This window comes from Trematosphaeria pertusa (assembly GCF_010094035.1).
Source record: "Trematosphaeria pertusa strain CBS 122368 unplaced genomic scaffold BU26scaffold_5, whole genome shotgun sequence".
Taxonomy (NCBI): Eukaryota; Fungi; Ascomycota; class Dothideomycetes; order Pleosporales; family Trematosphaeriaceae; genus Trematosphaeria; species Trematosphaeria pertusa.
The window spans coordinates 2,474,517-2,486,534 of record NW_022987216.1 but is presented as its reverse complement, the minus strand read 5'-3'; the positions used below and the strand labels follow the sequence as shown (position 1 = coordinate 2,486,534).

At 54.1% G+C, this 12,018-nt stretch overlaps 6 protein-coding genes across 6 annotated transcripts; 1 reads left to right on the top strand and 5 right to left on the bottom strand.

The window, feature by feature from the left end:
• Positions 1-454: 454 nt before the first annotated feature.
• Positions 455-1,283, bottom strand: BU26DRAFT_283960 (uncharacterized protein). Its single transcript, XM_033821541.1, has 2 exons — positions 897-1,283; positions 455-743 (listed from the first exon to the last, which is right to left on the bottom strand). Exons 1-2 carry the CDS (start codon positions 1,170-1,172, stop codon positions 543-545), a joined length of 477 nt encoding a protein of 158 aa, XP_033686486.1. The 5' UTR covers positions 1,173-1,283; the 3' UTR covers positions 455-542.
• A 1,980-nt stretch (positions 1,284-3,263) lies between these two features.
• On the bottom strand, positions 3,264-4,076 carry BU26DRAFT_423500 (uncharacterized protein; the record flags this gene model as incomplete). The annotated part of the gene is made up of 1 exon (XM_033823512.1): positions 3,264-4,076. One exon carries the CDS (start codon positions 4,074-4,076, stop codon positions 3,264-3,266), a length of 813 nt encoding a protein of 270 aa, XP_033686485.1.
• Positions 4,077-4,806: 730 nt separating this feature from the next.
• BU26DRAFT_592741 (uncharacterized protein) lies at positions 4,807-7,022 on the top strand. Its single transcript, XM_033834845.1, has one exon. The coding sequence runs from the start codon at positions 4,869-4,871 to the stop codon at positions 7,011-7,013; it is 2,145 nt and encodes a 714-aa protein (XP_033686484.1). The 5' UTR covers positions 4,807-4,868; the 3' UTR covers positions 7,014-7,022.
• A 233-nt stretch (positions 7,023-7,255) lies between these two features.
• BU26DRAFT_518132 (uncharacterized protein) lies at positions 7,256-8,722 on the bottom strand. Its single transcript, XM_033828740.1, has one exon. The coding sequence runs from the start codon at positions 8,623-8,625 to the stop codon at positions 7,483-7,485; it is 1,143 nt and encodes a 380-aa protein (XP_033686483.1). The 5' UTR covers positions 8,626-8,722; the 3' UTR covers positions 7,256-7,482.
• Positions 8,723-8,852: 130 nt separating this feature from the next.
• Positions 8,853-10,223, bottom strand: BU26DRAFT_518131 (Aminomethyltransferase folate-binding domain-containing protein). The gene has a single exon (XM_033828739.1). It carries the CDS (start codon positions 10,208-10,210, stop codon positions 8,888-8,890), a length of 1,323 nt encoding a protein of 440 aa, XP_033686482.1. The 5' UTR covers positions 10,211-10,223; the 3' UTR covers positions 8,853-8,887.
• Positions 10,224-10,521: 298 nt separating this feature from the next.
• BU26DRAFT_563415 (uncharacterized protein) lies at positions 10,522-11,692 on the bottom strand (the record flags this gene model as incomplete). Its single annotated transcript, XM_033833165.1, has 3 exons — positions 10,522-10,913; positions 10,962-11,357; positions 11,416-11,692. 3 exons carry the CDS (start codon positions 11,690-11,692, stop codon positions 10,522-10,524), a joined length of 1,065 nt encoding a protein of 354 aa, XP_033686481.1.
• Positions 11,693-12,018: the final 326 nt, after the last annotated feature.

The following is a 12,018-nucleotide window of genomic DNA, read 5'->3' as shown; positions in this document are numbered from 1 at the left end:
CCATCTCCCAGCCAAACGCCTCCAGCTTCCGTCTCATGCACGAGCGACTGCCAGATAGATGTAACGGCTACGCGGCTGGAATATCCTGGGCGAGTAATTGTTAGCACCACATTCTTGCCCGTGGTTACCCTAGACATCTATACCGATGCCGCTGGAAACTCTGTCAGCCAATCGCTTTATACTAATCCTCTCCCTCCGCCAAGCCAGACCATCACCTGGGACTATGAGGGCGTGGCTCTTACATGGCCTACCGCCTATGCCGCGTACCGAACTTTCAGCTATGTCTCGGTTGAGCCAATTGCAACAGTTTGCGTCAGCTCAACACTCACCCTTGATCTACCAGAGCCTACGGCCTATGCCTCTTTGATCTTAGATGTGGCGGCAATTCCAAACCCATCGCTTGTACCTCCAGTAATTGTCGACTACCTCAACGCCCAGCCCACCATCGTGGAACAGCTCGGCCAAACGATTGGAGCCGGTGCTTGCGATCCAATCGTTGGCCCCACCGCTACGGACGATACCGCGACTCTCGGAAGCACAACCTACGTAGAGACACAGTCAGCGGCCGGTTCCACCACCACGAACCATATTCCGGCGGCAGAAAGCCAAGTACAAACAGATACCGAATCGGAGGCGCCACCCTCTAGCACACCAGCTCCCTCGAGCACTCCTTCGCCCACCCCGACGCCGACACCCAGCCCTACTCCTTCGCCTTCGCCTTCGCCTTCGCCGCAGCCAAGTAGCTCGGGTAACACCCCCGTTCCTTCTCTAAGCAGTGCGACACCAGAACCCAGCAGCGAGACTCCACGGGCTTCGAGCGAGACTCCTGCTTCTTCCAGTACTCCTCCCCCTCCCTCTACTAGTGCGCCTCCTTCAAGTAGTGCTGCTGACTTCACTTCTGAAGTTTCCTCACCATCATCCCCCGCTCCAGAGTCATCGACGCCTGAAGAGAGCAACACGCCGGCGCCTTCGAGCACATCGCCGCCTCCCCCGCAGAGCTCGATCACTACGACTGCGGATGCGACGAGCGCAGCGCCACCGGCTACTTCAAGCGGACCAGAGTCGTTCCCGGGTGCTGCCGTGCATGCCAAGGGCGAGGTTAAGTTTGCTGGGTGGGAAGCTTGGTTGGTAGGTGCGGCAGGTCTTGGGCTGGGATGGATATAATCGAACATATGTGCTTCTTTTTAATGTTTGGTATGATAATACATGAGCGGAAAATGTATGTGTAATATGCAGGATCTAATCATGGACTCTAAGCTTTGGATGTAATGATAATGCGACGGTCTTCATTCAGCCTTTTCGTTCCTTGCATGTGTGGTCTTGAGATCAATCGGATATGTCGATAGTGCGCAGTCAGCGTTGCTGATGCTGCCGCTTTGCATGGATTGACTATGCATGGATGATACCTGCGTGGTTGACGGAAGATGGACGATCGAACACGTCCACGTGGGATGCGCATGGCCGCTTCCCTTTCCGTACAGTACATATCGAAATCTGGTCCGGCCCCACTTAGCGCCCGCCCGTCCACCAAAACTCTATCTCACCGTTTCCTAATCTGACCTCCATCCTTCTTCACGCCTCTCCAATACCTTCCCGCCATGTCACAGCGTCTCACGCCCGCTCCTTGTTTTCTTATTTCGCGTCGTCCTCCGCCCCAGATATGTACGCGCCGTGGCTCTGGGGTCGTGACGTGCGTCTAAGCATCCGTGCAGCTCAGCTATCGACGCCACAAAGCCACAAAGCGGGGAGAGGATCGCGACTAACATTTGTGCAGACGACTTTTGACAAGCGAGTGGCTGTTCCGTGCCGCAGGACGGGCCGCGCGTAGTGTGGACGGAAACGGAGAGAAGAGGCGAGCACGGCACGATCGGCGAGGGACCGGTGCGCGTGCTTTGGAGGGAGGGGGCTTAGACGTCAAAAGGAGCTGGATTGCAGAAGCGTGCTCTTGCGGTAGAGAATTCTCTGGATCTAAGGGCTCGCTGTATAAGTAAGATAGATTAGCTCGTCTATTGTACGCACCCGCGAAGGCCTCTAGAGTAGCTGTTGCATACGTCGTTCTATCTAGAGAATTCCGCACCGTGAGAGGCGTAGATGGTGCGATCGACTGTTTGCAGCGATCTTTCTGCATCAGGCATATGAATCTTCCTATCAGCGAACGCGCTGTAGTGCCCCGCTCCTCGGGGCGTTGCTGCGACATCTTCGAGCCTTTATCAACGACTTCTTGTGCAGGAGGGCTGTCTGGAGGCTTTTCATCATCGAATAGACCATGGTGTCTGCCTTTTCTGCTTCAGAATGGTGCCACTCAGAGATGTAAGTGCCACAACACACATGCAAGAGGAAGAACTTCCGCTGATACGGAAATAGGGACCCGAGCAGACCGACGTGAGGCATATGCAGTAGAATTGGCGATCCAGATTGGCCTGGTTCGACATGAGAGCAGCTACTAGGCTGGGTCATACGCCTTTATTCAGGGCGTCCTTCATACAGGCCCTATTCGTAAGCGGATTGTTCTTCATCGCATCACTCTATGGCTAAACTAATTCACTGCAGCACCGCCATGGTTTATTCTCAGAAGATACGAAGGGCGCCAACCAACCCAGCAACCCCAAATAGGCGAAATTCGACCGGTCAGACTGACATCAAACTCATACATCGAGGCTTCTATCTTGATAATCCCACGCCCCTATGCTACCCGCATCGCGCGCGCAGCTGAACGCCCTTACATTTCCAATCCGTTGCTACCTAGACCTCTTCCCAGTTTGGTTAGAAGCACCTTTTGAACGGAAGCTCTTGCTGCAGCCGGCATTCTTCCCCAGTCATCTCGGATATCTAGAGGGGACAGCATACATCTTTCTGCTCCTCTGACAGTGCGGAACGAAGTTTACGATTTGGAGGGTTGCAGAAGGATCGAGGGATTCTGTGTACTGGTGCTTGATGGTGCTGAATTACCAATCTACGTCTCTGAAGCGGACCCCGGTCTTGCACTACAGTCAATATGCGGTCTACAGGAGAATTGGGTACCTTTAGCTTTTCTTTGATGATGCCTCTTCCTTGTTGGACGAAAGATGCAAAGCATATGAGAAATTTGCTGCAAGCAGCAAGGACATAATCGGACGAGCGATGTGGGATGTTGAGAATTGCGGGATACTATCCGAGGAATTCGTTCTCATTTAGCTCGATCTGAAGTCTAGCATATATCCTTCTGTTTTCCACCCTGCCCCAACGCGTCCATAGTGGGACTATTCAACAATAATTTCGGGGCTTCACTCCCTATTCCCAGACTCTCCAGCCGTCATAACAGTCATAGTATGCACATACCTCAACTTCCCATTCGGGCCCAATCTTATCTCATGGCTATCCGGCACCCCGTTCCTCATAGCCCCAAAATCACACAAAACATTCGCACTCCCCATCTGCTCGTCCACCACATACCGGCGATTCGTCACGGGCGGCTGGCTCCCACCGGGTATTCCAACATTGCAACTGTCGTCAGGCTTTCCGCTCCCGGTTTGTGCGGACCCTTCCATGCGCCGGCACGGAGTACCCCACGGCACGGGCGCGTCAGGGTTCCCCCACAGATCGAGATACGCGTCGATCGCGGCTTTGAGCGCAGCGCGCGAGGTGCGGTTCCCAGCGGGGATCGCATCCCATTTCTCGCCAGTCACGATCTCGAGCGACTTCGTCGCATTGAACAACCAGTCCCCTTCACTCGTTACTATAGAGTCGATGAGTGTAGGCGTGCCGTTCGAATCCGTATGGATCTGCGTCCCGATAACATGGCCTGGGTGCGGGCTTGTGGAAATGACTTCGATGTAGGCGCCGCAGCCGACGGCGTCGGCGGTGATTTTGCTGTGCGTGACGTTGAGCGGTTCGGATAGGATGCCGGAAGAGAGGTGCATGGTCTTGTTGTTTTGGACATATTTGGTGTTGTCGAAAGCGGAGGAGATTTCGCCGCTGGATAGCGAGACGAGGTAGATTTGTGCGGCGGCGTTGAGGGACGCGCGGGTGCATTCGGAATGGGCGCCACTTGCGAGGGTGAGGAAGAGGACCCCGAACGTTAGCGAAGCGGTATGCATCTTGCTTGGAAACTCGACGCGGGTCTAACTCAGAGTGTGCAGTTCTACGAAGTACAGATCCGTACGCTTCTTTTTCGTACGGGTGATCGATTATACATATAAACCTCGTCGCGTTGGCCATCGATCACCACGAACCAGGTCTGCCCTGAAGGTGCTATCCATTTCCCTGCTCAAAGCAAGGCCGCGGTATTTACCCTAACAATTCTATCGCATTCTTTTGAGGATGTCAGATTAAGGTTAATGATCGAGGTGGGGGAAAAGGCGGGTGTTTCTAGATTCCCAATCTATATCCCTGCTCTCCTATCCCGGCAAATGAGCACTCCGCTGACATCATTCCCGACGCTCTCCTCTAACAGTACTTGGAGTAATGGGCCTCGACTGATTTCAAAGACTGATTTAGTTGTGGGCAATGGTTAGTGTTTCTACCCCCGGTTGAGCGCAAGCGTATGGCGCTGGATGCAGTAGCGAAGCGACGGGGTTGTCATTGTTCAACCATGATGTCGGGAACCCACGGTGGATCTCCATACCTCATGAGGTACGTTTAGGTATTAGAAGCCCGGTGAATGTATTGAAGGCCAGAATGTAGTCGCTTGGTTCGCTTAATGCACTACCATTCCTACCATGCCTTCGGGCACGAGAGCTACTGGGAACGGGAAGAACTCTCAGAATACATTTGCCATGACACACAAACCCCGGGTTATTTCAAGTGGGCCCTTGGGCAGCCAATATTGCCGCAGCCTCAGACTTTCCCGACCCAAATCTCGTCATTAGGGGTCAATGATTGACGAGTGAATGTGCCCGTCACGTGAGCATTTTCCCTCTTCCACTCCAACCCCTCCCCCCAACATCATGGACGGTGAAAGATCTGTTCAATTTACAAACTGGGCTTCTTTCGTTATCGTGAACCAGTTATTAACGCACAGCTTCTCCGCAACGCCTAAGGCTCATTTCACCACCGCACGATGCGTCCTCGGCTATCCTTCCAGCGACGTCAGAGCACAAGCCCACTCCCACATCCATTACCTAAGCCGACGCATAGCTACTCGCGCCAGTCGTGCTCGCCCATACTTAAACCCTCGCCGCCAAGCTTCCCAGCTCCCCTCAACTTTTTCTCTCCACACAACCCGCACCCGTGCAAGCGAGCAGCTCAACTCTTCCGCACTGGCGCACTATTCCTTCAACGTCAGTCCAACTACCTCAGCAATTCGATCGACCCAGCCCATCATGGCTGATACCCCATCAATATCGCTTTCACCGACATTGTCGGCAACGTCCACGGTGGATTCCTGTTCAACGGCGCTTTCGAGCCTGGGCTCGCCGGCCATGGGACCGAAGGACTGTTCTTCGGCTGTCGATCTATGCGATCTCGATTCAGCGAAGCCGAAGGACGAGACGAATATTATCCCGGTCACCATTCAGCAACTGAAGATCGCCGGCGGCATCTGGTTCTACCTTACGCACGTCGACAATGCGACACTTGCTAAGCTGCTGGCGCTGCTCGTATTTGGATTTGCTGCTTTCCTCTCGGTCTGCTCCTACGCCGGCGTCCAGCACCCGGTCTTCCCCGATTACGAGATCCAGTTCCTTCCAGATGGGGAGATCGACACCAAGGAGAAAGAATCGAAGGCTTCCAACCGAGACAACGCCGACGCTGCTGCCCAGACAGAGTTTGCCACTTCTTCACAGCCCACACAGCGCCTCAGCATCCAGACCCCGCAGCACACCGCCGTCGAGATCAAGTCGCCGCCCACGGCAAAGATCCAGCGCCAGCAAGAAGAAGCTCGGCGCCGGGAGAAAGCTCGTCGAGATGCAGTTATCAAAGAAGCCATGCGTGAATTGCTATTACAGCACAGCGGTCTCGCACAACCCGAAGACTGCATCGTACTGATCAAGGCCGTCCGACCGACCGCGGACGACGTCGTTCTCGCATGGATGAAGTCCTTCACCAACTACGAGTGTGAGGGCCCTGTCATCCGCATCGACCGCAGCGACGAGCATCCGTTCCCCCGGCCATATCGAGCGTACGATATCGAGCGTGCAAAGGACGCCGCTATCGAGTTCCCCACCTCCATCCCGGGCCCCGCCGAAGGTAGCCCCGCGACACACCCCAATTACAGCAACGATGCGTACATCAAAGGCCTTGAGCAGGAGCATGACTACGAATTCTGCTGCACCAACAACCCGCTCCTGCTCGTGTGCACCTCGCACCACGGCGTCTGGCTCTTCTATGACGGTGAGAACTACAGGCTTGTGAGCTGGCTGGCGGACAAGAACATTTGGTACTCGCCGGACTACCAGTTCGGCATCGGCCTGGAAGACGACGGAACGTTTACCGTCAAACAAGGCGATCCGGCGACGGATGCGCATATGTCGGCGCCTCCTATCTGGGTGCCGAAGGAGAAAAAGGGCGAGAAGAAGGAGATGGGGCCGTGGTGGAAGGAGACGGCGAGAGAGTGCGAGGAGACGATGCAGAAGGATCCGGTGTGTACGAAGGAGCGGAATAAGCGCAAGGCGGACAAGGAGCGCGCGAAAGAGGAGAAGAAGCGAGCCGAAGAAGAGAGGGAGCGTGAACAGGAGCAGCAGCAGCAGTGGGCTTACCAACAGTGGTTTTACGCACAGTGGGCCCGCCAGCACGCCACTGGATACCAGTACCCTCCTCGACAATCGGCCTGGGCAGATGCGGACGCCTACGCGTACCAGAAGTCCGAGGAGACCAGGCGGCAATACTGGAGCCAGCCGGGCCATGCTGCGCAGCAAGAGCGCGCCCGCCGGCAAGCTGCCGCTCAGCAGAAGGCGGAGAGAGAAGCCCGTTCCCAGCAACAGCAGAAGCGTACTGCGCAGCAAGAGAAGTGTCGACGCGACGAGCAGATGCACAACTTCGCAAGCGGCAACTTCCAGAAGAAAAAGCCGGCTTTCGGGAAGACGATGTGGGATTAGAGAAGTCTGTGTGGGAGTGGTATCCACGGAGTGCAGTCTGCACGCTCTTAACTGCCTGGCGGATGCACAGATTGTGGGCGTCGTTGGCTTTCCACTGTCGACTTCGGAGTATAAGGTTTCCATGGTCTCTGCAAGCGGTAGATGTTACGTGGAGATACCCAGGGATTTTCCGAGTTCAGAGTGGTCTTGAGCATGGCATGGTCTGGCGTTTGATCAGCGTCATATATCCTCATTATCAGGGAGTACATATTGAGATCTTACATTTTGGGGGGTCAATAGGGACTGCGAGTATGAGCGCCCAATGCTCCATTGCTGTCAAATTGAAATCAATAGTTAAAAAAACCCTTTAGAACTCTCAAGACGCTGCACGCATGAAGAATAAGCGCCAATAGATTGTGATGAGACAGAAAGAAGAGAAAGTCTTGAGCAATACTCGCTGCTCCCACTTCGCGGCTTTCATCCCGTCTGCTTAGCCCGTTCCCTTACCACTTCCTTGCTTCTCCTGAAGTTTCCGCCTCTGCTTTTCCCTCTCCTCCACCCCAATATTAATATTGAAATGTTTGCTCCGGATCTGCTCAAACAACTTCCCTGCCGTAACACCGCTGACAGGCTCCGCCCACTTCCCGGTAATCTCCGTCTCCAGCTCATCTGAGTCCACAACCACCGGCTCATGCGCCCGCAGCACAAAAACAATGCTATGCCGATATCTTGGGGGCTCCGCCACTATACCTAGTTTGGAGCTCTCGGCTGCAGGGATAGACAGAGGCTTGCCGTACGAAACTACACGATGGCCGCCCGCTGGGTAGCGAAAGTTGGAATACCTTTCGAGCTGCCGGCCAGCGAGCATAGTCGCGCTGGGAGTCTTACAATGTCTTTCCACGTCGAAGAATTGCCGCCCATCCCAGACTTCTAGCCCTGGTACATCACCAACGACACAACTCAGCAAGCCCAGATCTGCATGCGGCTCCGCGACCACTTTCTCCTCCCAGCTTTCATACCGGAAGAGTCTGAGCATCGTCGCCGTCTTCTCCTCCTCACTCTCTCCCAACTTTCCACACGGTCCCACAAATTTTCTCAACCCCGCGTCTTCGCCGTCCGGTAGCCCGAGCGTGGTGCAAACACGCCCTAGTGTGCTGGAGAGATGCGCGCCCATGAGATCCCAGTACCTCTTCGCAGGCGCCTTAAGCACATCAGGCGTATAACTCAAAGTCCTCAGAGTGATGAATTCTTTCTCGCCCGGGATCTTACTCCATCCCTCCTCCGAACCCAGCCGATGTTTCCACCGCTCCTTCTCTTCATCTGGAAGGTCGAAGAATTCTTGCGCTGCGCGGAACAGGTCCTTATATGCTCTCTGCAGGGGATGTGGGCCGGGAGCGGCTTCCTCAGCCGTGAAACCCGGCTGCGGGAACGATATAGTTGTCCAGCCAAGTTGGGAGAGCGTGTGTTGATGCTCTGGGAGGACTAGGGGTAAGGGCGAGGATTTGAGCGGGGGTCTGGTATCCGATTGTAGGCATCCTTCTTGTTTGCCGGATCTTCTTTTTGAGCGGAGTTTGGAGATGAAATTGGAGATGGAGAAGTGGTCTGATAATTTAGGAGGGACCGTGACCGCCATTTTGTTCCCTTTTGTTCGCAAAGAGCCTTCCCTGAGGTATAAAGTTACAGAGGCTCCAGAAATGTGGGAGAAACGATGCGCCGGAGCGATGTGATGATGTGGATGTTAAGAATGCAGACTTGGGGTTGAAGTCGCGGCGTTGAATGACGTCACGTGCACTAAGCCACACTGCACAGCCCCCATTCGATCACTTCGCATGATCTTTCCTAACAGTGGTCCTGTTCGAGCCAAGGCAGAATTCGGTTCGCATTGCCTATAGAGACTACACCCTCGTCCGATTCTTATCCCACATATCCCTTTCCCTCTCCCTGAACCATTGCGGCACAATAGCCTTCACCCTGATCACTTCCCCATCCGCGCCCTTCTGTATCCCAAATTCGACGCCAGGCTTCCAGCTACCACCTTCAGCGCTGATCCGCATGCTAGTCATCATCTCCAGCCTACATAGCGCAAGCCCCACGTTCCCAATACCAGTTATGAACTTGCCTGCGGCTCTCCCCTTCCTTATGCTGCCTTCTTCATCTAGCTGCTTGATGTCTGCGCCGCTTTCTGGAAGGTCGTCGCCCCAATTAGGATCGAAGTTAGGAAGTGTGTTGGGATCTCTGTGGTCATAGTCGGGTGGAGGAGTGGTATGATAGAGCTGGACCGGGAGTATGCGTTTCCGCACCACCCCGGTATGCTTGGTTCGAATAGTGAGCTCCTGACCGACGTAGCATCCTTTCCTGAAATCGATACCTTGGCTTAGATCGATGTTGCATTCCATTGGTAATGCGCTCTCTCTTTGTATTTCTTGCGGGCCTTCGGGTATGCCGAAGAGGTACCGGCGCAGCCGATACTGCAAAGCATCCACGACTGGGACGGGAGGGTTTTCGGGAGCTTCATTTCCCTTGAAAAGACATCGCACGCCGAAGTTTCGTCCACGGGGATCGACAAGCGATGCGACGAGCCGTTCGCTTTGCAATTGCTCTGGTGATACACCCCAGCCTGCCCATACGCCCATCTCACTTTCCCCCACAACGGCGATATTGACCTTACTCCTCAGCTTATGCCGCCGCAAATGTTTAACCAGTGCTTCTACCTCCTCAGCATCAACCTCGATATAGCATGCCCAGTTTCCTTCCTTCTCCATCAGCTCCAGATCCACCCATATAAACGCATCCCACAGGACTCTTCCTCGTGCATCCAGGAACGCAGAGTAGAAGGGAGCACGCCGATGTGGATCGACATTATTCGTGACCAGTCCTTGAAGGAACTTCGCAGTGTCGGGGCCGGACAGAGATATGAGGCGGCAGGACGGTAGCGGCGCGATGCCTGAGCTTGCTGATCTAGGGAGCAGTCGCGTGCTGGAATTCTGCCGGCGGAGAGCCAAAGCTTCGAAAGGACGTGATCGTATTATAGGAATAGCCGTAGAGCTGGCTTTACGATGAAATTGTGTTGGACGCTGCAGCGAAGATAACCGCTGTGATGACGCAGTAGTCAGGAATCGCGGGGCTGTAGGCTGCAAGGCCCGTAAAGAACGGCTCAAGCATGAGTCGCAGATGAATGGCGCAGCTCGAGACCAAGAAGCCGGTAAGATAGCAGCCATTGCGGGTGGTGCGATGTGAAGCACGAACGAGGCGAGGGAGCTCTGACGAAAAGTTGCGCGCTCGGTGTTTTCGGCGTTAACCGTCTTGGCGGTTCATGTTGCGTAGATTCGCGAAGTGGGTGGCTCAACATCCGTATGCTGTTAATTTTTGAAAAGTATGTAGAAACTATCTGAGAGCTGCGGAGTCATCTAGTGTAGCATGGAAGAGCATATCCTCCTTTTCTTCACCCACATATGCATAACAACCGCACCTAACTTCCCACATCATAGAGGTAGACCAGCAATCATGCGGATTGGCTAATGATGCTGGCCTATTTGAACTCGCCCTCCTTGATCAGGATCTCCGCCATCTTCTTTGCCATGTCCGCTGTGTTCAAGGTCTCCCTCTGCAAAGGGCCCTTGTCATGGTCCTTGAGCCGATCGTTCGCGGTTGCATTAGAGCCCCAGGAGTAGATCTTCATGCCCTTTGCTGAAGCGGAAACATCCTTGTCGGAAACGTCGGCAGTAGCGTTCTTCTCGGCGTCTCCATTCCTGATCTTCTCGAATGCGGCTCGCACTAGGGCGGGAATAGCACTCACGTCGGCGAAGGTGGTACTAATGTCGGCACCCTTGTGGGCGGTGGCACCCTTCTCCTTGGCGACTTGGTTGTCGAGATGCATTCTCATAGTCGAGACGTAGATGGCGTTGTTACGAACGTTAATACCTGATAGCATATTAGTTTTGCAGCATGGGAATAGGGTACGAGACCTACCTGAGCTGGTCGTGGTGCAAGCCATCATCTTCTCGCTGAGAGTCTGGCTGCCCAAATCAAATGGCTTGCCATTCTCGTACTCAAAGGCCGCATTCTTCGCCTGATCAATCCGCTCGTACATGAAGAGGCACCCGTTCCAGTTGGCTTTCATCCAGCGTCGGTGTGCCATTGACAGAGGAACTCCAAGCTGCATCGCAAGCAGTCCTAGCAGGAAGATGTAGTAGCGAGGGGAATCGAGCATCAGGCCTTTCGTCTTTTCCTCTTTGATATCGATGATCTTGTAGTCCTTGAGCATGCCATGGTACTTCTTGAAGACTGCGTCGATCTCTTTGCGCAGGTGCTTGATGACGAAGGCTTTGTCTCTTGGATTCAGCAGAGAATCTCGCATCTTCGGCTCTAAGAGTGGGACACAATTAGTGGGAATGCAAGAATAGTCAGATACAAAGACACATACTCGGGTTGAAGTCACAGAGCCCCATATCGGCGCTGAGATGGTTCACGATATCATAGTCGTGGTCGCACTCAAAGAACTGGAAACCCCAGGCTCCGATCATGGTGCCCGGGCGGTCCTTGATCGGCACATTGGAATCCATCTTACCGGTAGCAAGCTGTGCCAGTATTGCCTTCGTATGTTTGTGGCGCAGAAGACGGAGGAAAAGCGACGTGCAGCACCAGAGAAGGGCGACGATGGTAGCAAATGCGAGAACGAGCGCTGAGGTGAAAGAAGACATGATGGCGAAAGTGATTGCGAAGAGTCGACTATATGACGCATGCGAAGGAAAGGCAGGCACGCGCTATCAGGTGAGTACCCGTGAGGGGGAAGGAACGTCCAGCGCTGCCATCATGTCGAACAATCCTCTCCCCAGCCTGGTTCAAATCATGATAGAACTTTCGATAGGTAGTAGAAGTAAAATCGGATATCAAATGGAAAGACGCCGAAAATGCCTACCTATATATGTGAAAAGATACCCCGTAGCCAAGTAGAGTACACGATGTCCAATCCCCAACGCCGCTACTGATCGTTGTCAGTCGATCCCATATGACCGATTCCGCTTCT